The sequence below is a fragment of the Nycticebus coucang genome, chromosome 4, assembly GCF_027406575.1.
Source record: "Nycticebus coucang isolate mNycCou1 chromosome 4, mNycCou1.pri, whole genome shotgun sequence".
Taxonomy (NCBI): domain Eukaryota; kingdom Metazoa; phylum Chordata; class Mammalia; order Primates; family Lorisidae; genus Nycticebus; species Nycticebus coucang.
The window spans coordinates 130,586,756-130,612,254 of record NC_069783.1 but is presented as its reverse complement, the minus strand read 5'-3'; the positions used below and the strand labels follow the sequence as shown (position 1 = coordinate 130,612,254).

General features: G+C 47.2%; 1 protein-coding gene across 2 annotated transcripts; it reads right to left on the bottom strand.

Moving 5' to 3' along the window:
• Positions 1-11,513: 11,513 nt before the first annotated feature.
• Positions 11,514-25,234, bottom strand: ZNF74 (zinc finger protein 74). Of its 2 annotated transcripts, none has more exons than XM_053589682.1 (5): positions 24,685-25,234; positions 24,218-24,303; positions 18,424-18,550; positions 17,838-17,882; positions 11,514-16,449 (listed from the first exon to the last, which is right to left on the bottom strand). In XM_053589682.1, the coding sequence occupies exons 1-5, from the start codon at positions 24,716-24,718 to the stop codon at positions 14,816-14,818; spliced, it is 1,926 nt and encodes a 641-aa protein (XP_053445657.1). In that variant the 5' UTR covers positions 24,719-25,234; the 3' UTR covers positions 11,514-14,815. The 2 variants fall into 2 exon arrangements, with proteins under 2 accessions (XP_053445657.1, XP_053445656.1); XM_053589681.1 differs by having other exon boundaries at positions 11,515-16,449; positions 17,787-17,882.
• Positions 25,235-25,499: the final 265 nt, after the last annotated feature.

Below are 25,499 nucleotides of genomic sequence, written 5' to 3'. Positions count from 1 at the left end.
GACTACAGGCACCTGCCCAAAACTCTTTTCTATTTTTAGTAGAGATGAGGTCTCGCTCTTGCTCAGGCTAATCTCAAACTCCTGAGCTCAAGCACTCCACTTGCGTCAGCCTCCCTGAGTCCTAGAATTACAGGTGTGTAACCGATCCATTCCTGGGTCAAAGGACATTTAGGTTGTTTCCACATTTTGGCAATTATAAATTGGGCTGCGATGTTTTTAATTTTATCAATGTGATGTATTATATTTATAAATTTGCGTATGTTTAACCAGCCCTGTAACCCTGGAATAAAACTGACTTGATCATGATATATAATTTTTTTGATGTGTTGTTGAATTCTGTTTTCTAAGATCTTATGGAATATTTTTGCATTGATATTCATGAATGATATTGGTCTATAATTTTCTTTCTTTGTTGAATCCTTTCCAGGTTTGGGAATCAGGGTGATATTTGCTTCATAGAATGTGTTGGGAAGTATTCCTTCTTTTTCTGTGCTTTGGAAAAGATTGTATACTATAGGTACTAGTATTTCTTGAAAGGTTTGATAGAATTCAGATGTGAAGCCATCTGGTCCCGGACTTTTCTTTTTTTGGGGAAATTTCATATTGTTGATGCTATTTCAGTGATTGATATAGGTCAAGATTTCTAATGCTTTCTGGTTGAGTCTAGGAAGGTGGTGTACTTCCAGGTATTGGTCCATTTCCTTCAGATTTTCATATTTCTGGGAATAGAGATTTTTGTAGTAATTATTGAGGATTTTTTTGAATTTCTGAGTTGTCTGTTGTTATTTCTCCTTTATCATTTCTGATAAACTATATTAGAGATTTTATTTTTCTGTTTCTGGTTAGGTTGGTCAAAGATTTATCAATTTTATTTTATTTTACTTTTTAAATTTTTGTATTATTATTATCATTATTATTATTATTTTTAGAGACAGAGTTTTGCTTTGTTGCCCTCAGTAGAGCTCACAGCAAACTCCAACTCTTGGGCTTAGGTGATTCTCTTGCCTCAGCCTCCCGAGTAGCTGGGACTACAGGTGCTCACCATAACGCCCGGCTATTTTTTTGTTGAAGTTTGGTCGGGGCTGGGTTTGAACCTGCCACCCTTGGTATACGGAGCTGGTGCCCTACTCACTGAGCCACAGGTGCCACCCAGGTTTATCAATTTTATTAATCTTTTCAAAAAACCAACTTTTTGTTTCATTGATCTTCTGAATGATTCTTTTGTTTTTAATTTCATTTAATTCTGCCCTAATTTTTGTTATTTCTTTTCTTCTGCTAGGTTTGGGATTGGAATGTTCTTCCTTTTCCAGTTGCTTGAGATGATCCATTAAGTTGTTGGCTTTCTCTCTTTCTGTTTTCTTGATGAAGGCTTCCAATGCTATAAATTTCCCTCTTAGGACTGCCTTTGCAGTGGCCCACAGGTTTTGATAATTTGGGTCTTCATTATCACTTTGTTCCAAAAATTTGGTGATTTCCTTCATAATCTCATCTTTGGCCCAGCTATCATTCAGCCTAAAATTATTTTGTTTCTATGAACTTTGTTTGACTATGAAGATTCCTGTTGCTGTTGACTCCAACTTTTATTCCATGGTGGTCTGAGAAGATACAAGGAATAATTTCTATTCTTTCAAATTTTCTGAGGTTAGACTTGTGTTCTAGAATATGATCTATTTTGGAAAATGATCCATGGGCTGATGAGAAGAATGTATATTCGGTTTTATTAGGATGAAATGTTCTGTAGAGGTCTGTGAAGTCTATTTGTTCTAGGGTCAGGTCTAATATTTCTTTGTTTAGTCTTCTTGGAGGATCTATCCAAAACTGTCAAAGAGGTGTTAAAATCTCAAACTATTATAATGCAGTAAGGTATCAAGTTGTTCATATTCATTAGGGTTTGCTTTATAAATTGAGGAGCATTCTGGTGGGGTACATAAATGTTAATTATCGAAGTCTCTTCATGCTGGGTGTTTCCCTTGACAAATATATAGTGGCCTTCCTTATCATTCTTTATCTTTGTTGGTTTAAAGACAATTGTGTCTGCAACTAAAATTACAACCCCTGCTTTTTTCTGGTTTCCATTTGCCTGTATTATAGAAGTCCATCCCTTCACCCTAAGTCTATTTTTATCCTTTAAGGTAAGATGAGATTCTTGTACACAACAGATGTCCAGTCTGAGTTTATGTATCCAGTCAGCCAGCCTGTGCCTCTGTAGAGGACAATTTAAACCATACACATTAATTGAGAGAATTGATAGCCTGGTTGTGTTTTGGATGTCATTATTTTTGGATGTCCGGTGGATACTTTCAATCCTTTTACCCCTGTGGAAGTTGGCTTTTGTTCAAAAATTTCTGGGTGAGTTTACTTTGGTGGTAGAGCATTGTGCTGGTCATTGTGGAGGATGGGTCTGAGAATATCCTGGAGAGCTGGTTTAGTTATGGCAAATTTCTTCAACATGTGTATGTCATTAAAGTATTTGATTTCTCCACCACAAATGAAACTCAGTTTAGCTGGATACAGGATCCTGGGCTGGAAGTTTTTTTGTTTTAGGAGATTGAAGGTCGATGACCATCTTCTTCTGGCTTTAAATGTTTCAGCTGAGAGATCTGCAGTTATTCTGATATTCCTCCCTTTGTAGGTGATGCTTTTCTTATGTCTGGCTGCTTGCAGAATTTTCTTCTTTGTGTTAACTTTGGTAAAGTTAATCACAATGTGTCTAGGAGATGCTTTATTTGGATTGAGTCTTGCTGGGGTTCTGAAACTGTCTGCTATGTGGAGTTTTGTCTCTCTTGCAATGCTTGGGAAATTCTCCTCCAAAATCTCTTGGAGTACAGCTTCTGTACCTTTAGGACCATCCTCCTCTCCTTCAGGAATTCCTATAAGATAAACGTTAGATCTTTTGGAGTGAACCCACAACTCTCTCTGGGAATGATTAGTTTTTACTCTCCATTTGTCTGCCTCTTTGAGTGTTGGGAATGTTCAAAAGCTTTGTCTTCAGTTTCAGAGATCCTTTCTACTGCCTGGTCAGCTCTATTATTGAGGGATTCTACTGTATTTTGGAGCTCCTCAACTAACTTTTTCATTTCCTTGAGCTCTGCTATCTCTTTTATCATTATGTCCATATCTTTGGTGACCTGGGCTTTGAATTCATTAATTTCTTGAGACAACTTTAGAACTACTCTTTGGAGTTCAATTTTTATTTTTTCTTCCATTCTATTTATCTTATTTGCCATCTATATTCTGAGTTCAATTTCTGACATTGCTGTCATTTGTCTATGCATGGCATGTCATTCCTCAGGGAGTTGATTTACTCTGATTATTCATGTTGCCAGAGTTCTTTTGTTGGGTCTGCACCATATTTATTTTCCACCGTTTGGTTATTAGAACTGGTAGGGTGAGATTGAATTGGGGTTCCCATGTAGTAGGAATAGCCCCTTACCAAAGCTCTAGGCTTTGTGGCTTATTGCCTACAACATTACAAAGGCCCTGTTCAGAGTTTTGGCTGGAGACTCAGAGGACCTATTTGGTGACATAGCTAAAGCTAGCTCTGTTTTGATATTATCCAACCTCTACCCTGTCCTAAGAAGCCACGGTATTAGGTTTAAATGTCGGCTGTGAAGAGATACAAACCACTGTGGGGCCTAGACCCCACCCTTCAGTTCTTTTCCACTACAGAACTTCGAAGGTCAACCTCAGACTGTCCCTGAGTGGACAGCCCCAGACATGAGTTCCAATTAAATAGTCTCAGGCAGTGCAAAACTCTGCTTAACAGAGAAGGATTCAAGGGTCTCCAACAGCACAATTGGAGCCAGGGATTCATGCCCCCACCCTCCAGACTCAGTCCACACTGTTGTCTGCTTCTCTTCTCACACGCCCAGTTAGAGCCAGGGGCCACGCCTCTGCCCACTGGTCTCAGTCCACACCCAGCAAGCCTCTGCTTGTGAGCCAGTTAGAGTCAGGGGACCATGACCCCATCTGCCTGTCTCAGTCCACTCCCTAGCAAGCCTCTGTTCTCAGGTTCTGTTGGAGTCAGGGCACCATGCTCCACCTGTGGGTCTCAGTCCTCACCTGGTAAGCCTCTGCTTGCCAGCCCCACTGAAGACAGGAGACCATGCCCTAGCCCTCAAGTCTTGGTTCACACTCTGCAAGCCACTCCTCGAGGGTTCTGTTGGAGTCAGGAGACCATGCCCTTGCCCTCAGGTCTCAGTCCACACCTGGTAAGCCTCTGCTCATAGGCCCAGCTGGGGCTGGAGACCAGCCCTGCCTGCTGAACTCAGTCCACATGGGGCAACCACTCTCCCGCTGTGGGTGGGTGCCATCAGAGCCAGGGGTTCTGTGCCCTGTCCCAGCAGACACAGCCCGAACGGAGGGTCAACACCACCACTGGCCAGGCATAGTCATACCCAGGGGACTGCTCCTCCTCCCACTGAGTGTCCCTTTTCCCCCACAGATCCCAGATCTCTCAGGAAAAGACCAAACACTCTGTGCTCTGCAGGGGGCAAAACTCCAGACTGCCATGTGAAGGGGGAAGAGTGGACTGGGAGTTTGGACTTGTGGGGGAAAAATATCTGTTCAATGTTATGCCTGGCCAGGTGGTGTCTAGGTTCATAAGTGAGATCTCCCTGGAGATAGAGACCTGGTGCTTAGCAGCACTCTATAGCAAGGTAAAATGAGAGGTCCTTTGTTCCCAGCTCACTCGCAGATAGCCTGCAGTGGGTGTCCTGCTTGGGGGAGGGGTCTCCCATCCTCCAGTTGATAGGCTTTGTACCTGTAATTTATTTTCTTGAATGTTCTTCCTTGGAGTTACAGCTTGCTGAACTTCTTTCTTGGCTCAGCTCCCCACCTTTGCCTTCGTAGAGCCCAATTCCATTTTTCCATTCCAGTTTTCCCCACTCTGGTCAGCAGCCTCTGCCGAGGGTTGCTGCCAGTCGGTCATCTTCCCAGAATCCCCAAATATCTTGACAAAAGATGCTCCTATTGTTCTAATCACGTAGAAAAAAAATTACAAGGGTTTTAGGAGCCATGGGCCAGGAACTTGAAATCATGCAGTCTCCTTCATGTAAAAATCTGCAACTGCTCATACGTATCATTTGGTTGTCCGTGATTTCTTTTACTAGAAGTTGTTCTCGCCTCTTCACAGCTGCATTTAGCAGGTTTCTTGACCTCCCCAGGACTCAGTTTTCTTCTCTGGAAAATGGATATAAAAATGCTTCTCCTGTCTACCTCAAGAGGCTTGTTCTTTCCCTACCACTCTCACCCCCCCCTTTTTGTTTTGAGACAGGGTCTCACTATGTCGCCCTTAGTAGAGTGCTGTGGCATCATAGCTGACAGCAACCTAAAACTCTTGGGCTCTAGTGATTCTCTTGCCTCAGCCTCCTGAGTAGCTGGGACTTACAGGCACCTGCCATAACACCCGGCTATTTTTTTTTTTTTAATAGATGGGGTCTCACTTTTGCTCAGGTTGGTCTCCAACTCCTGAGCTCAAGCAATCCACCCACCTCAGCCTCCCAGAATCATTAATTAAAGATTACAGGTATGAGCAACTGCAACTGACCCTGAACTCACCACTTTAATTTATATTGGGCCGTATTAGCCATTTTCATGGTATGGGAAGATCTTCAGGGCCCTATTTAGCAAGGCCAACAGTAAGAAAAGGAAAACTTTTTTTTTCTTTCTGAAATAGAGTCTCACTTTGTCACCCTTGGTGGAGTGCCGTGGCATCACAGCTCACAGCAAGTTCAAACTCTTGGGTTTAAGCAATTCTCTTGCCTCAGCCTCCCAAAGAGCTGTGACTACAGGTGCCCACCACAACGTCCAGCTATTTGTTGTTGTTGTTGTTGTTGTAGTTGTCATTGTTGTTTGGCAGACCTGGGTGGGTTCGAACCCACCAGCCCTGGTGTATGTGGCTGGCACCCTAGCTGCTTCAGCTACAGGAGCTGAGCCAAAGTGTTTGGGTTTTATTCCAGTAAAAGCTCCCATTCCAAGAGCAGACAGAGATAGAAGCACTGGAATATCCGGTAGAGCTGTTGCCTAGATGGTCAGGGTTAGGTGGGCTGGATCACCTTCAGTCCCATACCTGAGAGAACATAGGGAGTTTCTCCCTTAAATTCAGTGGGATCTCTGGGGAAACAGTTCTAACTTAAACCATAAAATGTTGCTCAGTGTGTGGGAACCAAAGACCACCATGTTTATAGTGGCCCCGGTCCAGGGGCCTGCCATGTTCCTAAAAGGATGGGGTGGTTATTGTTGCCTGAGTTGACCAGGGCGTACAATGGGGTCCCACCTCTGAGGAGTTGGGTTTGGATTCTCTGTGTGACTTGTTTTAGAAGTGTCTGGAGCTCCTCGGGGTTATACCCCAAATCTGATTAATGTACTGGGGAGGCCCAGGTTGCAGAGTTGCCAATACCTGGTATGTGCATGGGGTGTCAGGTGTCAGGTGTGGCCATGGGGGTTCTGCTGCTGGTGCTTTCCTGGGTGGTAGGGTCTGCTGCTCTGGGGTGAGCACACTGCTGGGTCTTGGGATTAGCCATCAGTCACCCCAGGGCAGCTGGGCCCTCTGTGACAGCAGTCACTTGACTCGGCACAGAGAGCTATGAAGCTTTGTAATTTGTAGGTGCTACTCTGGAAAATGACTGCCAGTTGCCTGTGTCAAGAGTCTTTCCTCTAGGCTGGTGGTTCATGGCCTAGAGGAACCTCTCACTCTGGGAGGCTGAGGCAGGTGGCTCGCCTGAGCTCAGGAATTTGAGACTAGCCTGAGCAAGAGTGAGACCCCGTCTCTACTAAAAATAGAAAAATTAGCCAGGTGTTGTGGTGGGCACCTGTAGTCCTAGCTACTCAGGAGGCTGAGACAAGAGGATCACCTGAGCCCAGGAGTTTGAGGTTTCTGTAAGCTGGGCTGAGGCCATGGCACTCTGGCCCCAGTGACAGATTAAGACTCTGCTTAGGGAACACACATTCACACACAGAAATCTTTGCTCAAGGTTGGTTAGGGCTTCCTTTCCTGGTGGTGCCTGGAGAGGTAATCTGCCCACTGAACCATGACAGATTGCTTTAATAATTAGGGTGAGGCAACGTGTATCCTGCTGTGGTTGGATGAAGTATTCTGTGACAACAGCTCCATCCCCTTGACTGGTGATGCTGTTGAGTTCACCAATGTCTTGATTGATTTTCTGCCTCCTGGATCTGTCCATTACTCAGAGGGGTGTTGAACTCTCCAACTATAAAAGTGGATTCATCAATTTCTCCTTGAAATTCCTTTATACTTTTCCCTCATGTCTTTTGAGGCACACGCACATTAAGGATACCACATCTTCTTTGAGAATAGACATCATCGTCATCATCGTCATCATTATTATTATTATTTGTGTGTGTTTAGAGACAGGGTCTTACGATGTTGCCCAGGCTGGAGTGCAGCCAGTACTTTATTGACCAGCATGGGAATTTTCTCCTGCTCCATTTCCAACCTGGTCTGGTTCACCCCTCCTCAGGTAACCTGGTGGCCCCCAAACATGGGAGGTCACCGTATTGATGCCACACTTACTTCAGACACCTGATCATAATAGGACAATACATAGCCTCAGACTCTTGGACTCAATCCTCCTACGTCAGTCTCCCAAGTAGCTGGGACTACAGGTGCCACCATCATGCCTGGCTAAGCCTATTCTCCAATAGCCGCTATTCACTTCATAGGTAGTGCAAGTACTTATTTTGCTATTATACTAATAATATTAGGATATTAGCAATATCAAAATAATTTTTTTCTCTTAAAAAATTTTTTTTTTTTTTAGAGACAGAGTCTCACTTTATCACCCTTGGTAGAGTGCTGTGGCATCACAGCTCACAGCAACCTCCAACTCCTGGGTTTAGGTGATTCTCTTGCCTCTGCCTCCCGAGTAGCTGGGACTACAGGCACCCGCCACAGTGCTTGGCTATTTTCTTGTTGCTGTTTGGCTGGGGCTGGGTTTGAACCTGCACCCCTCAGTATATGGGGCTGGTGCCCTACTCATTGAGCTTATCCTAATAATACTAGGATATTTGCTATTATCCTAATAATATTTTGCTAATAATAGCAAAATAATTCTAATTTATTCCCAATTTGTCTTGTTTCATTGCTGTCATTTTACTTTAGACAGATTGCTTTAATTGCTGTAATAATTGCAAATGTCGCTACTATAATTTTGAACAATCTATTACATATTAGATCAATTAATAATAAGAAAAAAAAGTCTTGGGTGGCACCTGTGGCTCAAAGGAGTAGGGCGCCGGCCCCATCTGCCGGAGATGGCGGGTTCAAACCCAGCCCCAGCCAAAAACTTCAAGAAAAGAAAAAAAGTCCTTAAATTTGTGGTTCGTTTATTCCTTCTCTAATGCTCTTCTTTTCTGAATTTCTTTGTGTGTGTGTGTGTGTGTTTTGGCAGGGGCTAGATTTGAACCCACCACCTCCGGCATATGGGACCGACGCCCTACTCCTTGAGCCACAGGCGCCACCCTTTTCTGAATTTCTTTTTTTTTTTTGTAGAGACAGAGTCTCACCTTATCGCCCTTGGTAGAGTGCCGTGGCGTCACACAGCTCACAGCAACCTCTAAATCCTTGGGCTTAGGCGATTCTCTTGACTCAGCCTCCCAAGTAGCTGGAACTACAGGCGCCTGCCACAAAGCCCGGCTATTTTTTTGTTGCAGTTTGGCCGGGGTTGGGTTTGAACCCGCCACCCTAGGCATATGGGGCCGGCGCCCTCCCGGCTGAGCCACAGGCGCAGCCCCTTTTCTGAATTTCTTATCTATGTTATTCTCCTTCTCTCAGAAGAACTTCTTTTAGGATTTCTTGCGAGGCTGGCCTACTGGCAACAAATTGCCTCCATATCTTCATTTGTCTGGGAAAGTCTTTGTGTTTCCTTCACTTTTGAAAGCCATTTTCACAGGATACAGAGTTCTAGGTTGGTTTGTTTTTTTTTTTCAATAATTTCAACATTTCACTCTACTGTCTTCCTGATTTCCTGGTTTCCGAGGATAAGCCCAGTGGAATTCTTATCTGGGTTCCTATGGGAGTAAGGTGTTTTCCCACCCTTTGGCATCTTGCAAGATTTTTTCTTCATCTTTGTTTTTTTGCCGTTTGAGAATGTGACTAGCTTAGATTTGGGAGCAGTGTCCCTTGAGCTTCCTGTGGTTTTGTGTCTGACGTTGATTTTGAAAAATTTTCTTTATTTTTTATTTTTTTGAGACAGAATCTCACTCTGTCACCCTGGGTAGAGTGCTGTGAGGTCATAGCTCACAGTAACCTCCAACTTCTGGGCATAGGCGATTCTCTTGCCTCAGCCTACCAAGTAGATGGGACTACAGGCACCTGCCACAACGCCCGGCTAAGTTTTTCTAATTTTAGTAGCGATGAGGTCTCACACTTGCTCAACCTGGTCTTGAACTCCTGAGCTCAGGGAATCAACCCGCTTCAGCCTCCCAGAGTGCTGGGATTACAGGCGTGAGCACTGTGCCTCGCCCAGGAAAGGTTATTTACTGGAAAAGGAGAGACACATTTTTTTTTACATTTCCAAATAACATGGCTGTTTACATAGAAAGCCCAGCACACTGACCAACTGTTATAAACATTGTAGAATAACTCAGTAACATTGCTGGAAGTAAGATAAATATACAAAAAGACACAGGGTGGTGCCTGTGGCTCAAAGGAGTTGGGCGCCAGCCCCATATGCTGGAGGTGGCTGGCTCAAACCCAGCCCCAGCCAAAAACAAAAAAGACACATAAACCAGTGATTTTTCTTTTTTTTTTTCCTGTGGTTTTTGGCCGGGGCTAGGTTTGAACTTGCCACCTCTGGCATATGGGACTGGCGCCCTACTCCTTGAGCCACAGGCGCCGCCCTGAACCAGTGATTTTTCTATGTATTTTCTATGTAAAGACCCAATTTACAAACCTTAAAAAATTAGAATAAACTTAAAAATGAACATAAGACACATGTGAAGAAAGCCAAAAAACTTTTCTGATGGTTATAGGTAGATTTGAAGGAACAGTTATCTGCCATGTCCTTTGGTGTGAACAGAATATTACATAGAACCATATTAACTCTTCACAAATTAGTCAATTGTAATCAAAATCCCAGTAGATACATGGAGCGTGAAGATGGTGCATTGTGAGAGAACAATTCTGGGCTTACCCAAAAGAAGAGGTAAAAATAGACTTTTTAAAGACCTACTAAAATTGTGGCCCTGGTAACACCAAACTTGAAGTTAATTAAGAAAATGCAATAACAGAATCTTCTCTATGGGACAGTGAGGAACACAGTTCATGAGTGATTTAAAAGCTAAATGTAACACATGGAGCAAAAAAAAGAAAAAAAGACTTTAAAAAGGGACTTTCTAAGAGCCAAGGAAAAAATATAAAGAAAAAAAATTAAGTTCACACCTGTAATCCCAGCCCTCTAAGAGGCTGAGGCAGGTGGCTCGCTTGAGCTCAGGAGTTCAAGATGAGTGTCAGCAAGAGTGAAACCTCATTTCTACTAAAAATAGAAAACTAGCTGGGTATTGTGTGGTGGACGCCTGTAGTCCCAGCTACTCGGGATGCTGAGGCAGGAGGATTGCTTGAGCCCAAGAGTTTGATACTACGAGCTATGATGCCATGGCACTCTACTGAGGGTGACAAAGTGAGATTTCATCTCAAAAAAAAATCAAATAAATGTTATTATGCAAAATTGGTAAACCTCTGCATTAAAAAGACTGGGATAGGGAGAGGGGAGGAGGAGAGGGGATTGGTGTGTTCCCACTTATTGGGCACAGTGTAAGGGCATATAGCACACATTTTGAGTGAGGGACACAAGTACGAAAGGGACTCTACCTAAGAAATGCAAATATTGGGTGGCGCCTGTGGCTCAGTGGGTAAGGTGCCAGCCCCATATACCAAGGGTGGCAGGTTTGAATCCAGCCCCAGCCAAACTGCAACAACAAGAAATGCAAATATTATAACCTAGTTGTTTGTACCCTCACATTAACCTGAAATTTAAAAGATATTTAAAATAATGATAATAATAAACCCTTGGACAAAGATAGAAATATATGTACTAAGGAGATATGAGTGTGTGTATGTGTGTGTGTGTGTGAGAGAGAGAGAGAGAACATGTATATATATGTGTGTATGAAAAAAAGTGGAATAGTGGATAAAAGACAGGAATAGATGATTCATATGAAGAGAGAAGCAGTGAACCAACAGGGACAAATAATATTCTTAATGCATCACGATGGTAAATATAAAAAGTGTGGTGCTAAGACCCAGTGCTGGCCAGGGTGTGGGGACATGGGCCCAGCAGAGCCATTGGGGGATGGCACCCTGGAGCCACCATGTTGGACTCTAGCTAGAAGTACCAATGACCTTGGAATGTTCAAAACCTCCACCTGGCAAGTGCCCTGTTCAGAATTTATTATTAGGAAATAATCAAAGATAGGGACAGAGGTTTATGTTCAACATTTATAGGCACAAACAATCTTGGTGTACAACAATAAAAGAAAGATAAATCATGCTAAAAGTATATGACAGAAAATGATGTAGCCACCAATAATGTTTTCAAAAAATATTTTATAACACAGAAAATGCTTGTCATAAAATGTTAGGTGAAAAAGGATAAAAATAGAGTATAAATCTAATTTTCTTTTAAAAGTAAAAGTATCTATAAACATGCATAGAAAAAAACTGGAAGGAAACACACTTAAATGTTCCTAGTACTTATTTCCAGGTAATAAGCCATAAACTGATACAGAGGATGATTTTTATTCTTTTAATTTTGCGATTCCCCCCCATATTTCTTTGATATACATATATCACTCATAGAATAAGGGGAAAAGGTTGTTAATATGTAAATTAAAAAGCATCAAGAGTCCAACAGAAAGAAGGACAAAGCACATCTTCAAATATGTTTTAAGAAGAGTAACAATAAAAACACACCTAGTACTTAACCTCATTACTTATCAAAGGCACAAAGTAAAATAATAAGACACCACTTTCAGTTCATGAAGTTAAAAGCATTCTAGGGCAGACAGAGGGCACAGTGTCCAGGGCCCAAGAAAATAATTTTTTTTAAACCAGGAAGAAAACTGAATATGATGATAATGAATCAAATGTAGACTACAGGCTGGGTGTGGTGGCTCATGCCTATAATCCTAGCACTTTGGAAGCCAAGGCAGGAGGATCACTTGAGCCCAGGAGTTGGAGGCTGCAGAGAGGGATAATGACAGCCCTGCATTCTACCCCTGGCAACAGAGTGAGGCCGTATCTTATAAACAAACCAACACACCTAGATTATATTTGTCTTTTACCAACACAGTCATGAAAGGTCCCACAGCTGTCATGATGGGGCCCCAGGGTCAGTATTATGAGAGGCCAGCTCCTAGACACCCCTGAGGAAAGCAATGGAGCAACGTACACCAATGACCATGAACATGTCCCTGAGCACTGACCAAAGGTCATCTGCACGCCCAACCTTTTTTTTTTTTGAGACACAGTCTTACTTGGTTGCCATCGGCAGAGTGCCGTGACGTCATAGCTCACAGCAACCTCAAACTCTTGGGCTTAAGCAATTCTGTGCCTCAGCCTCCCAAGTAGGTGGGACTACAGGCGCCCACCACAATGCCCAGCTATTTTTTTGTCACAGTTGTCATTGTTGTTTAGCAGGCCATGGCTGGGTTCAAACTCGTCAGCCCCAGTGTATATGGCCAGCATCCTAGCCACTGAGGTATGAGTACCGAGCCCATTTTTTTTTTTTTTTTGAGACAGAGTCTTACTCTGTCCCTCAGTAGAGTGCTGCGTCATCATAGCTCACAGTCATCTCAAACTCTTGGGCTCAATCTTCTTGCCTCAGCCTTCCAAATAGCTGGGACTACAGGTAACCACTACAATGCCAAGCTAATTTTTCTATTTTTAGTAGAGACAGGGTCTCACTCTTGCTCAGGTTGGTCTCGAACTTCTGAGCTCCAGGGATCCTCCTGCCTCAGCCTACCAGAGTGCTAAGATTACAGGCGTGAGCCACTGTGCCTGGCTTGGACACCCAACTTCTGACTGTCTCCAGGAGATGGACAAGCAGAGGACTTTCCTGCCTGATAAATATTGGTGATTAATCTTTTTTTTTTTTTTTTGAGACAGAGTCTCAAGCTGTTGCCCTGGGTAGAGTGCTGTGGTGTCATAGCTCACTGCAACCCCAAACTCTTGGGCTTAAGCGATTTTCTTGCCTCAGCCTCCCAAGTAGCTGGGAATACAGGCACCTGCTACAACGCCCGGATATTTTTTTTGGTTGTAGTTGTCATTGTTTGGTGGGCCCAGGCTAGATTTGAATCCACCAGTATATGGCTGGCACCCTTGCTGCTGAGCTACAGGCACTGAGCCAGTGATTGATCTCTTATTAATGAAACATACTAAAAAATACCAAAATAATTCCCAAAGATGTTCATTTCCTTTATGTTAAAATTTTCATTTCTGGAAACCCAAGAAAACACCAAAGAAGTTTAATGCAAAAAGATGCTCAGTAAGGGGTGATTTATGACAATGAAAAACATGGAAATAACTTCACCGTCTAACAAGAGATCCTAACAGACCAGACGGAACTCTGTGCCTCCATGTAGAAGTGCAAGGACAGGTCAGCTACTTGGGGAAAAAACTCTGCTATGCAGTTAAGGGGGAAGAAAAGATAAAAATGATAGATACACCGTGTTTGACGTAAAACTCTAATATGAACAAAACAGAAGGTTATGGATCAAAGTGCAGAATGCAGTTTTATTAAGAAATATGGGAGTTTTTCTTAAGTCCACATTTTCTGAAGTGTGGTTTTCATATTTTAAAAAACATATTGAAAATATTTCATCAACTACAGCACTCTATATAAATGTGAAATATTATCACTGAGAGGGCAGCTTATTCTTGTTTATTAACTCTGGCTTCCAATCTCTGTGGAGAGTGTAGGGATGGGGAAGTTCGCCTGTTTTGGGGATGTGCAACAGTCCCCCATGGGACCACTGAGGAGTCCACTATCTCCCTGGGCTATGGCTCCCTCCTCTAGGGAGCACTGTGGAGCCCCCCCACCCCCCACTAGTGGGGCTGATGCCCCAGCTATATGGCAGGAAGAGAGGCCCTGCAGGTATGAGCACCAGTCTGGAACGGCCCTGCCTAGTCCAGCCCCAGTCAGGGGAGGGACGCTTCCAGACCTATTCCCCGCACACCTGGGCGCTCCCAATTTTTCACCAGGGACTAAGTGGCAAGGTGCGTTGTTAGCACGTCAGGTCCTGGCTACAATGACGCTGGGCCATGCTGCCACCACTGCTGGGACACCCCTCACTGCGTTGGCTTCAAGGATGGCTCTGCAGTAGAGATGTGTACATGAGGTAAGTCCAGGAAATTCACTTTTTTCCAAATGCCCACCATCTGAGCTTATTTTCCCCTCCAGAAATATAACCGAGTTCACTGAAAAGTAAAACTGTTTATGATTTTCTATTTTATTATTACTCTGCATGTAACAGTTTACAGAGGAAATTCCAGATCGAACTATGCCTGTCCAAGGACACAACAGCTGAAAGACTTTTTTTTTTTTTTCTAATCTGTAGGAAAGATTTCCTTGTCAATGATTTCCAGGCCCAGTAAGGAAACAGGTGACAGGACTTCCTGAAATGGTCCTTACCACCCCCCCACCCCCGCCAAAGTGTACCCTTGCAGGGTACCCTGGCAAGTCCCCCTGACTGGGGACAAGGCAAGGCTCACGCTCCTGGAGTAACAGGTGGTCTGAACCTGCGTGGCCAGGAATGAGGGAGAGTGCTTTCCTTGTTGGGAAGTGGTGACATCACGTCAGTCGCTGAGGTTTGCTCCCAGGGGGAAATTCCTGCTGGCTGGGGGCTGGACCACGCACAAGAGCTTGGCCACATCTAGCGCGTTCACCGGGTCCCCGTCCCCGGCCACCGCATCCCCGGCGCCCAGCAGACTGCCCGGCACAGGCACGTAGTAGGTGCTCAGCAGGTGCTCGTTGAACTGGAGGGCGAAGGGCCTCCCCTGGCCATGCAGCCTCCGGTGCTCCCGCAGGTGCGCGCTCCAGCTGAACACCTCGCCGCACTCGTCGCACTTGAGTACCTTGTTCCCAGAGTGAACCTTCTGGTGTTTGACGAGGCAGTGGTTCTGGCTGAAGGCCTTGCCGCACTCGCCGCACTTGTAGGGCTTCTCGCCGGTGTGCACGCGCTGGTGCACGATGAGGGACGAGTGGCAGCTGAAGGCCTTCCAGCACCTGCTGCAGTCGAAGGGCTTCTCGCCGGTGTGCACGCGCTGGTGCACGATGAGGTAGGAGTGCGAGCTGAAGGCCTTGCCGCACTCGTTGCACTTGAAAGGCTTCTCGCCGCTGTGGATGCGCCGGTGCACCACGAGGTAGGCGTGGCAGCTGAAGGCCTTGCCGCAGTCCGCGCAGGCGAAGGGCTTCTCGCCCGTGTGCGTCCGCTGGTGCAGCGTCAGGCGCGAGCGGCTGTTGAAGGCCTTCTCGCACTCGCCGCACTTGAACGGCTTGTCCCCGTTGTGGATCTTCTCGTGCACGGTGAGGGACGAGTGGCAGGTGAAGGCCTTGCCGCAGGCGCCGCACTTGTAGGGCTTCTCGCCCGTGTGGATGCGGTGGTGGCGCGTGAGGTGCGTGCGCTGGTTGAAGGCCTTGCCGCACTCGCTGCACTGGTAGGGCTTCTCGCCCGTGTGCACGCGCAGGTGCATGTTGAGCAGCGAGCTGCAGCTGAAGGCCTTGTCGCAGGCGCCGCACTTGTAGGGCCGCTCCCCCGTGTGGGTGCGCTGGTGCACGTTGAGGGACGAGTGGCAGCTGAAGGCCTTGCCGCACTGGCCGCAGAAGAAGGGCCTCTGGCCGGGGCGGCTGCGCCGGTGCCCCAACAAGCCCGCGCCCCACGGAGACGCCCTGCCGCGCTCTCCGCACGCGCGCGCCCCCTCTCTGCCCGGCCAGCGCCGCGGCACCGCCCGCACCGTGCCCTGCCCCAGGGCCTCCCCGCGCTCCCCGCACGCCGCGCCATCAGCAGCGCGCTGGTGCGCGCCCAGGAACTTCCTGGGCTCGCCAGAGTTGAAAGAGCTTTCCCCGGCACATGTCCTCCGGGCAGCTCTGCTTCCATCCTCAGCGGACGGGACGTCCTCACTCTGTGTGCCCCGAGAGTGTCCTCTTGGAGGAAGGCTGTGCTGCACGAAGACGGCACACCCGAGGGGGCATTTTTCCTCGGACTCCCCGGGGCCTGGCTCCATAGGGATGTCCCCGGGGGTGGCAGATGCTCCCAGCCAGGGCATGGCTGGGCTCTGCTGCAGAGCATTCACCGGGTTGTCCCCAGTCCATGCCTCGCTCCAGCTGGCGCTGAGAAGGCCAGGCACAGTCAGCTCCAGGGACGGTTCTTCTTTGCAAACGTCCTGCTGGAGAGAGGACGCCTCCTTCGTCTTGGGCCTAGGCTCCCACTCTGTAAGAAATCAAAAAAGGAGTTTCCTCTGAATAGACGGAAGCATGGCACTGGAATTCGGAGTTTTTTGTTTTGAGACACAGTTATGCTTTGTACCCAGGCTGGTGTAGAGCGGCACGATCATAGCTCACAAACATATATTAACCAAACAGAAACATTACTTTTTAAAAACTATAATTTTAGCAAAGAGAGCATACAGCAGCGGAGGCTAGGGTGGGAAGTAAAGTGCAAGAAGTTGGGGCTCCAGCTGCCAACACAGTTTGGGGTCTGGGGTGGGGGTGGGGGAGTTGGGAGGACTGCGGAGGGGCTGGAGAAAAGGAGGGGCCATCTCGCCTCCTCCACCCAGCCACCTGGCCATGCACATACACAGCCCCGTGGCTCCGTGTTTAGCTGCACGTTGCAGCCTTTCCCACAAAAAGGCTTGTGTCTCACACTTCCCAAATACCCGCACACTCAGCAGGCACTGTTCACTCAACTTTTTTTGCGACATTCTTATTCTGTCACCCAGGCCAGAGTGCCATTGTTTCAGCCTAGCTCACAGCAACCTCAAACTCCTGGGCTCAAGCAATCCTCCTGCGTCGGCCTCTCAAGCACCTGGGAGTACAGGTGCCCTCCCCAAAGCCTGGCAAATTTTTCTATTTTTGTAGAGATGGGGGGTCTTGCTCTTGCTCAGGCTGGTCTCGAACTCCTGAGTTCAAGCAATCCACCTGCCTCAGCCTCCCAGAGTGCTACAGAGAGCCACCACCCCTGGTCTACTTACTGTCCACTAAATCAGGCTGCAACTGTTCAATCCACCTATCCATTAACTGACTCAGAGAGAAGTCTATGGGAACAAAATATCAGAGAAGAAAAACTGAGCCCAACTTCTGCTCAGGACCTGTCTCTGGCCACTTTCACTTGGGAAGGCCGGCATCTTGGCTGTGGCCCAGTGGGTGTAGCTGACCCTGAGCCTGAAGGACCCTGGCCCTGGTCAGTGCTGCCTCCCCCTGTGTCCTCAGTGCTCCTGTCCCCTCTTCATGGTGATTGAAGCCCCAATCCCAATCCCATGTACACTTCCTGCCCCCCAGCAAACTCTCCTTGTTAAATGTTTCTACCCAACAGGTATGATTCCTGTGTCCCCATTAGCTAGCAGGAGTCTGGTTGGTTTTGTTCACTGCTGTATACCCAATACCTGTCCTGGCTCACAGTCAATGTTTAGTCCATGTTGGAGGCAGGGAGGGTCTAGCAGGGGGCCTGGGAAGGCACAATGGAACCCAGGCAGTGGGACTGTAGAAGGAAAACCGGAGCCACACGAGGAGAGGAAGGCCCAGCACCTTCCCCCTGTGTCTCCGGCTCACCTGGACAAGGCCCTCCAGGGACTTCCCTCTGCACCTGCCACGGCTCCTCACCTCGTTCCAGATGGGAAATCACGTCTGGCTTGTGGACTGGAGGCCCTGCTTGTGGGAGAAAGCGGCAGGGCTAGGTGTGCTGTGGCTCTCCAGGCCCCGGTGACCTTCTGAGACACCTCATGAACAATGAATGACAGGGGATGTGACATGTGCACCATCACCCTGGAACCAGAAGCCTCAGGGACCTAAGAGTAGTGAGGGGTCTCAGACACAGAACTCAAATTGCAATGGATCCTCTGAAGACTGCACATATACTGACACTCTCCCTTTGTTGCAAGGGGGACAGCTCCAGGGCAGGCTGGGTTCCAGGGCCCCCGAGGAACTGGGGGGGGGGCCCACTCTCCTCCCTGACAGTAGTTCTCCCTCCCTGCCCCCCACCTGCAACCAGGGGCAACTCCAAGTGAGGGTGCCACCAGCTGCCATGCTCCCCACTGGGGACTCTTGGCATGACAGAGGCAAAGGCTACATCTCCCATGTCATGACACATCTGGAACCAGGGCTGGTGCTAAAGGCATCCTTGGTAATATCTCGCACGTGACAGAAGCTGAGCGAGAGTGGGCACCTAGCTTCAAGGGAGCCCTCTTACCGAGGGCAAGAAGGTTCTGGTAGTTCTCCAACATCACATCCCGGTACAGGGCCCTCTGAGGGGAGTCCAGCTGACCCCATTCCTCTTGGGTGAAATCCACAGCCACATCCTTGAAAGTCACCAGTTCCTGAAATGACATGCACCTCACTTACCCAAGACACCAGTGGCTCTGTCTGCAGGCTTACAAAGCAGCCACAGATTAGTGAAGGGCCTTATGAGTACAGGGTTAACCTCAGGTGACCTCTCCCAAGCACAGAAGGTTGTGCTGTGGATATTAACCATGGTTGAGTTGGAGACTGGGTGGGAGGGGGGCTGGGAATCAGCACACGTGCCCCCCACCAGCCTTTTGGACTGGAGGGGAGATTCTGAATGCAAACTGCTGGGCCCTGGCAACTCGAGGTGGGGTGTGGGGGCTGCACGCGGCTGCTGCACAATGCGCCGTATCCTGTGTGAGATGCTCTCTCCTTTCTTGGGTCAAGAATTTCAAACTTAAAAAACTGGAATGAGTACTACAAAGAACCCAGCAACTCTATTCAAAAGTCACTATTAGAAAAGGATCCAATCTGACTAGAAACCATTATTACATTTGAAGGACAGGAACCTTGTATGCATCAGCAAGTTCTATGCCCCCAGGGACTAAGAGAGTCCACTTGGAGTCCCCATCTGACTCCCGACTGCCTTCTACTCCTTCCTGTTTCAGAACTCCCTACTCCCCTGGCCTGGCATCCCAGCTGCCACCCCATCCCAGACTAGCTTTGATCTCTGAAAGGACCAAACTAATGCCAAGTAATTTCACTGCAGCCAGAAAAAAATCTCAGAAACATTTAAGGGATTCCAAAAACCCACTTAATAAAGTAAAATTCATAATGTCTAACATCCAATCAGATGACTAAAAGGAAAAAAAGTTAATGAAATCAGAGGAAATAAGAGTATACTAGAGGGCGGCGCCTGTGGCTCAGTCGGTAAGGCGCTGGCCCCATATACTGAGGGTGACGGGTTCAAACCTGACCCCGGCCAAACTGCAACCAAAAAATAGCCGGGTGTCATGGCGGACGCCTGTAGTCCCGGCTACTCGGGAGGCTGAGGCAAGAGAATCGCTTAAGCCCAGGAGTTGGAGGTTGCTGTGAGCTGTGTGAGGCCACGGCACTCTACCGAGGGCCGTAAAGTGAGACTCTGTCTCTACAAAAAAAAAAATAAATAAAAAAGAGTATACTAGAATATAGAAAAAAACTAGCTGGGCATCATTGTAGGCACCTGTAGGAGTGCCAACTACTTAGAAGCCTGAGGCAAGAGGATTGTGAGGTTGCTGTGAGCTGTGATAATGCCAGGGCACTCTACCCAGGGCGACAGAGGCTTTTTATTTCAAAGAGAAAAAAAAAAGAGTATACTACAATAGTATTTGTTTACTTCCAAAGAAGGCATTAAAGACCAGAGAAACTAAAAATATACAAGATATAGATACAAATTGCAAAATGGCAGATATAAATCCAATCATATTAATAATTCCATTAAATATGAATGGTCTAAACACTCCAATTAAAAAGTGGAGATTGTCAAACTGAATAAAAAAGCAAGTCTCAACTATATGCCATGTAAAGAAACACACTTTTTTTTTTTTTTTTTTTTGTAGAGACAGAGTCTCACTTTATGGCCCTCGGTAGAGTGCCGTGGCCTCACACAGCTCACAGCAACCTCCAACTCCTGGGCTTAAGCGATTCTCTTGCCTCAGCCTCCCGAGTAGCTGGGACTACAGGCGCCCGCCACAACACCCGGCTATTTTTTGGTTGCAGTTTGGCTGGGGCCGGGTTTGAACCCGCCACCCTCGGTATATGGGGCCGGCGCCTTACCGACTGAGCCACAGGTGCCGCCCACACACACACTTTTTTTTTTTTTTTTGAGACAGAGTCTCACTCTGTTCCCTTGGGTAGAGTGCCATGGCATCATAGCTTACAGTAATCTCAAACTCTTGGACTCAAGAGATCCTCCTGCCTCAGCCTCCTGAATAGCTGGGACTACAGGCGCCTGCCACCACACTGGGCTGAGTTTTTTATTTTTAGTAGAAATTGGGTCTCACTCTTATTTTCTGTCTCAAAAACAAACAAACAAACAAAAAATACACCAAAACTGACAGACAATTAACTCTATCATTCAATTAACTGATATTTAAACCACACTTGAGCTAAAGAAGCAGAATATACATTCTTCTGAAGTGCACACGAAACATATACCAAAGTAAACCACACTGTAGGAAATAAAATGAGTCTTAGTATAGTAGAAAGATTCACTAAGAATAAAGACTAGCACAGAATTAAACCAGGAATCAGTAAGAGGAAGCTATCTGGAAAATGACCTAAATATTTGGAAATTAAACAACACGCTCCAAAATAACATTGGCTGAAGAAAAAAAATCACAAGAGGAAATGAGAAACTATTTCAAACTAAATACAAAAGAAAATACAACATAACAAAAGTTGTAGGATAGAGATAAGATAGTGTTTAGAAATTCATAGCATCCCAGCTACTATCACTGGAGCCCAGAAATCTGAGGTTGAAGTGAGGGATGGATGTTGCACCACCATATTCCACCCTAACAACAGAGCAAGACTTTGTCTCCAAAAAACTCCCTAAAACAACTAAAAAAAAGAGAGAAATTTACAGCATTGAAGGCTAATATGAGAAAATAAAGGTGTCAAATCAGTATCTGATTTTTACTCTTAAGAAACCAAAGGAAGTACGAAACCCATGAGATCGAAAAAAGAAAAACCACCACCAACAACAACAACAAAAAAAAATAGAGAAAACCAATGAAACTAAAGGATGTTTCTTTTCGAGATACAGTCTCACTCTGTTGCCCAGGTGAGAGTGTCATGGCATCATCATAGCTCACAGGAACCTCAAACTCCTGGGCTTAAGTGATCCTCCTGCCTCAGCCTCCCAAAGTGCTAGGATTACAGGCGTGAGCCACCAGGCCCAGCTACAAACGATGGTTCTTTGAAAAGATACATAAAATTGACAATTCAATATATATTTACTATTTGGCTTAGCAATTTCACACCTAGGTATTTATTCAAAAGAAATGAAAACACATTAAGGCCATATTTGTACTTAAACATCTATAGCATGTTACTTGTAACAGCCCAAACCTGCTAACAACCTAAATGTCCATCGCTGGGGAGCCGATAGGCATATATGTAATATTCATCCAATAGAGTTATGGGCTTAATTGTATGCCCTCCCCCCAGTTCCCACACTGAAGCCCCAACACGCAGTAGCTCAGAATGTCACTGTGTTTGAAGAAGTAGTTAAAATAAATTCACTGCAGTGGACCCTACTCCAATATAACTGGTGGCCTCATAAGAGGGAATTTGGACCTAGACAAGAAGGTAAGAAAGACCAGGTGCAGATGTTTAGAGAAAGGGGCCATCTTCAAGCCAGGAGAGAGGCTGCAGAGGAGATCAGTCCTGCTGACACCTTGACTTCAGAGACTTCTAGCCTCTGAACTGAGAGAAACTGAATCTCTGGTGTGTCAGTGCCCCTGTTTGTTTTGTGGCGCTTTGTCATGGCAGCCACAGCAGACCAATACAAATGGAATATTACTCAGCAACACAAAGGACCAAACTACTGATTCACACAACAGCATGGACTAACTCAAAAGCACATGCTGTGTGAAATAGGTCAGAGACAAAAGACCACAGGGTATATAATTCCATACGAAATTGTTAAAAAGGCAAAACTATAGTGATTGGCAAGGGGTGAGGGGAGGAGGCTGCATCCAAAGTGGCCCAAGGAGGGAGATTTGGGGAGATGGAGGTTAATGTTCCGTATCACAATGGTACTGCTGGTCACACGTATCTGTACATTTGCCAAAACTCATCAGATTGCAAACTTAACTTCGGAGAACTGTGCTATATATAATTAATATCTCAATAAAGCTGTCTCCAAAAAGCACTGGATTTCAGGAAGACGAGAAGGTGGTGTGATGAGGATGGATGCTGAGATCATGTCCCTAACCCGAGGCACACAGGCACAAAGCAGGACAGTGGCTGCACTGGCCACGGGAAGGAGAAAATGGGCTGCAGTAAAGCTCCAGAGCCATCGGAATGTGGTGCTGGGTGCGGGGTGGGGAGATGGGGCATCAATCAGCAAGAGTAGGGCAGGGTCTGAGCCCACTGCAGGCCCTTTGGGGTATCTCCAGCCCCCTTGGAGAAGCCCACTTCCAATGTGTCTTCATTTTGCAAGAAAAAGAACAAAATTCCCAGAGGGTGTGCATGGGAAATCAAATGCTGATGTGGTTATGAAACCACCAGAGAAGTCATATTGGATCATGTGAGAAGTGCCAAGAGACCAGAAAACCTAACCATGAACGTGGGTGAGACTGTTGGGAGAGAAAGCCTCAGGTGAGGAGTGCTCAGGACACCAGACTTGTTCTATAAAGATCTAACAAGCTGTATTTTAGGAATAACACATGTACACAAGAAGGGTGCTGCCACCCTGAGGTAGCTGCACACACACACACACACACACACACACACACACGCACACATTTTTTGCCTTCACCTTCACTTATCTGAAGGTAAGTTGCAAAATCATGACATCCCCCCACTCTGTCCTTTAGCTTCTGTCCCCCACAGGTATCCTTTTATGTCATCACAGGGCCATGATCACACCAAAGAAATGTACTATGATATAGTATTATCTCACATAACAACCCACTTTCGAATCTTCTCAATTGTCCCAAACTGCTTTTTATTAATCTTTTTTTGGACCTATGCTCCAATCCAGGATCGTGCATTGCATTTGTCTGCCATGTCTTGAGTATCTGGGGATCTGCCCGGCAGGCCTCAGGAAGCTCTGGGCAGCAGGGACAGCTTCAGTCAAGTTGCCCCAGTTGTGCGCTGGAGATGAACTCATAACTCACAGAACTATGGAGCATTCTAACACACATCTCATCATACATGGTTTTTAGCTTTTTCTGTGTATCATCCACCCTCACTTTTTTTGATTGAGAGATTGACAGTCAGTCACAAATCCTAAAAAAACCAAAGAGCAAAATCAAAGAACTCTCAACCCTCCAGACCTTTCACTACCCTGTACTCTCCTTGTCAAATGTACCCTTCTAAATACCACCATGGGTTGGGGTAGTTTAGATGGAAAAACAAAATTAGGAGCAAAGTCCAAAATCAGTAAGAGGAGGGATCTGGGTCTCAGTTGCAGAAGTGGCCCTGGGGTCAGTTCCCTGCTGAGCCCCCAGATTCTCTACACTTCCAGATCTCTACATGAGGGCCCCACATCAAGGCCAGGTACAGAGGACAGCTCATAGGGATGCTTCACTCTTACTCCAGGGCTGCAGTGCAGTCTTGGCTCAGCTGTTCTACATGCCCCTGCCTGAATCTATCCGAGTAAACTCCCCCAAACAAGGACCAACCAGTGCAAACCTTCCGTGATGTGCAACAGCCCCCGAACAGCATGTGGAGATAAGCAAATTGACCTCAAGTGAGCTGTCACCCACTTGCTTAGGTTCCACTAAAAACAGTTCTTAGAGCTCCCAGCACAGTGCTGGGCCTACAGCTCTGGCAACTGACCCACTGAACCAGACTGGAAGAGACATTCAAGAGAGTTCATCTCCGGGGCAAAACTGGGGCAACTTGACTGAAGCTGTCCCTGCCGCCCAGAGCTTCCTGAGGCCTGCAGGGCAGATCCCCAGGTGAAGGTCTGAGGAGGACTGCAGATCCAGGGCTGGGGAAGGCACATGCCTACATTCTTCATAAAGAAGGGAGAAAAGACAGCCACTCACCTCGGACCTGGCTTCCAGATGACCCCTCCTGGATATATCCCCTGGTTTCTCTTTGAGAGAAAGAGCTCGATTCTGAGAGAGAAGAGCTGGGCAAAGAGAAAAATGAGTTAAGGGGGGCTGTTCTGTCTACAGCCACCAGGCTCAAGGCTGAGTTAAAGCAAAGGTGGGAATCAGAGAGACAGAAACTGTTTAGCCAGGTGGTGGGGCACAAGCCTCTACAGCCAGCACAAACTGAGACGCATCAGGGGACTGATTCCGTGTTTGAGACACCTCAATTAAGGAAGAAAAACTCTGCCATTCCTTTCTTCCCACCAAGCATGTTTGAAAGGGAACAAGTGATTGCTCGCAGTGAGGAAGAAGGAGGCCTGATCTGCAGGGTGGGTCTGGACACTAGCCTGAACTCCCCGAGTGTCAGCGTCCTCAAGGGCAAGTCCACAGACCCACTGACAAAAAGAGCGAAGCTGTACCTGTCTCCGCCGGTTTCCGGGCAGAGGTCTCCATGGCCCCCTCGCTGGCGTCCCACCCGAGGAGTGGCAGCTCCGTAGCCTCCTGGTCCCCAAGTCAGGCTCAGAGGAGCGAGCCCTGCTCCCGGGGCTCAGGGACAGCGGCCTGTCGGGGAGCCTGGCGCGTCGCCACGCGCTCCCGGCTGCACCACCGCACGCTCGGAGCTCCCTCCCCGCGCCCCGGCTGCGGTCGGGCTCAGGCGGGCTCCGCTAACGCCCCGCACCCCACCCTGGGCTCGCCCCCATGACAGCCATCCGCTGACACGCCCGCACCCCACACGGGGCTCACCCCTGGCCCCATCGCACGCTGTCACACACGACCCCGGGAGAACCCGAGCGCGGGGGCCGAGGCCAGGCCTCAGGTCCGCCGGCCGGAGCCAGCGAGAAGGGAGCTCGGCTAGCAGATAGGGCCAGGGACAGAAGGAAAAGATCGGCCGACGCTCAGAACGACCCACGAGTGAGCGGACCGGCCTCCCACAAAAGGACAGCAAGCTCCACAAAGAGCAGTCCGGCGGTTTCCCCACGGGGAAGTACGCATGCGCGGAACGGAGGCGAACTACGCCTCCCGAGAGCTCTTGCGCAGCGCATGCGTACAGCTCCATTTCCCAGCAGGCAACGGGTTTCGGGATCGCTCTTGAGTTCCCACCCCGACGCTCACGGGAACGGAGCGCGGTGTACCTCGGTGCGGGGCCGCTGCCTGGGTAGAGTGTGCTGGAGTACAGGGAGGGCGGCGCCCAGGAACCGGGAATTAACCTGTCGGTCGGTCCACGTCTCCAGGT

Bases quoted from the DNA above. Each gene is read 5' to 3' on its own strand.
- ZNF74 (XM_053589681.1), bottom strand. From the start codon at position 24,718: ATGGAGACCTCTGCCCGGAAACCGGCGGAGACAG. The intron at 24,304-24,684 runs GTACAGCTTCGC...CTCTTTGCCCAG, and splicing joins CCGGAAACCGGCGGAGACAG to CTCTTCTCTCTCAGAATCGA. The intron at 16,450-17,786 runs GTGAGCCGGAGA...GATTTCTTACAG, and splicing joins CCCTGGAGGGCCTTGTCCAG to AGTGGGAGCCTAGGCCCAAG.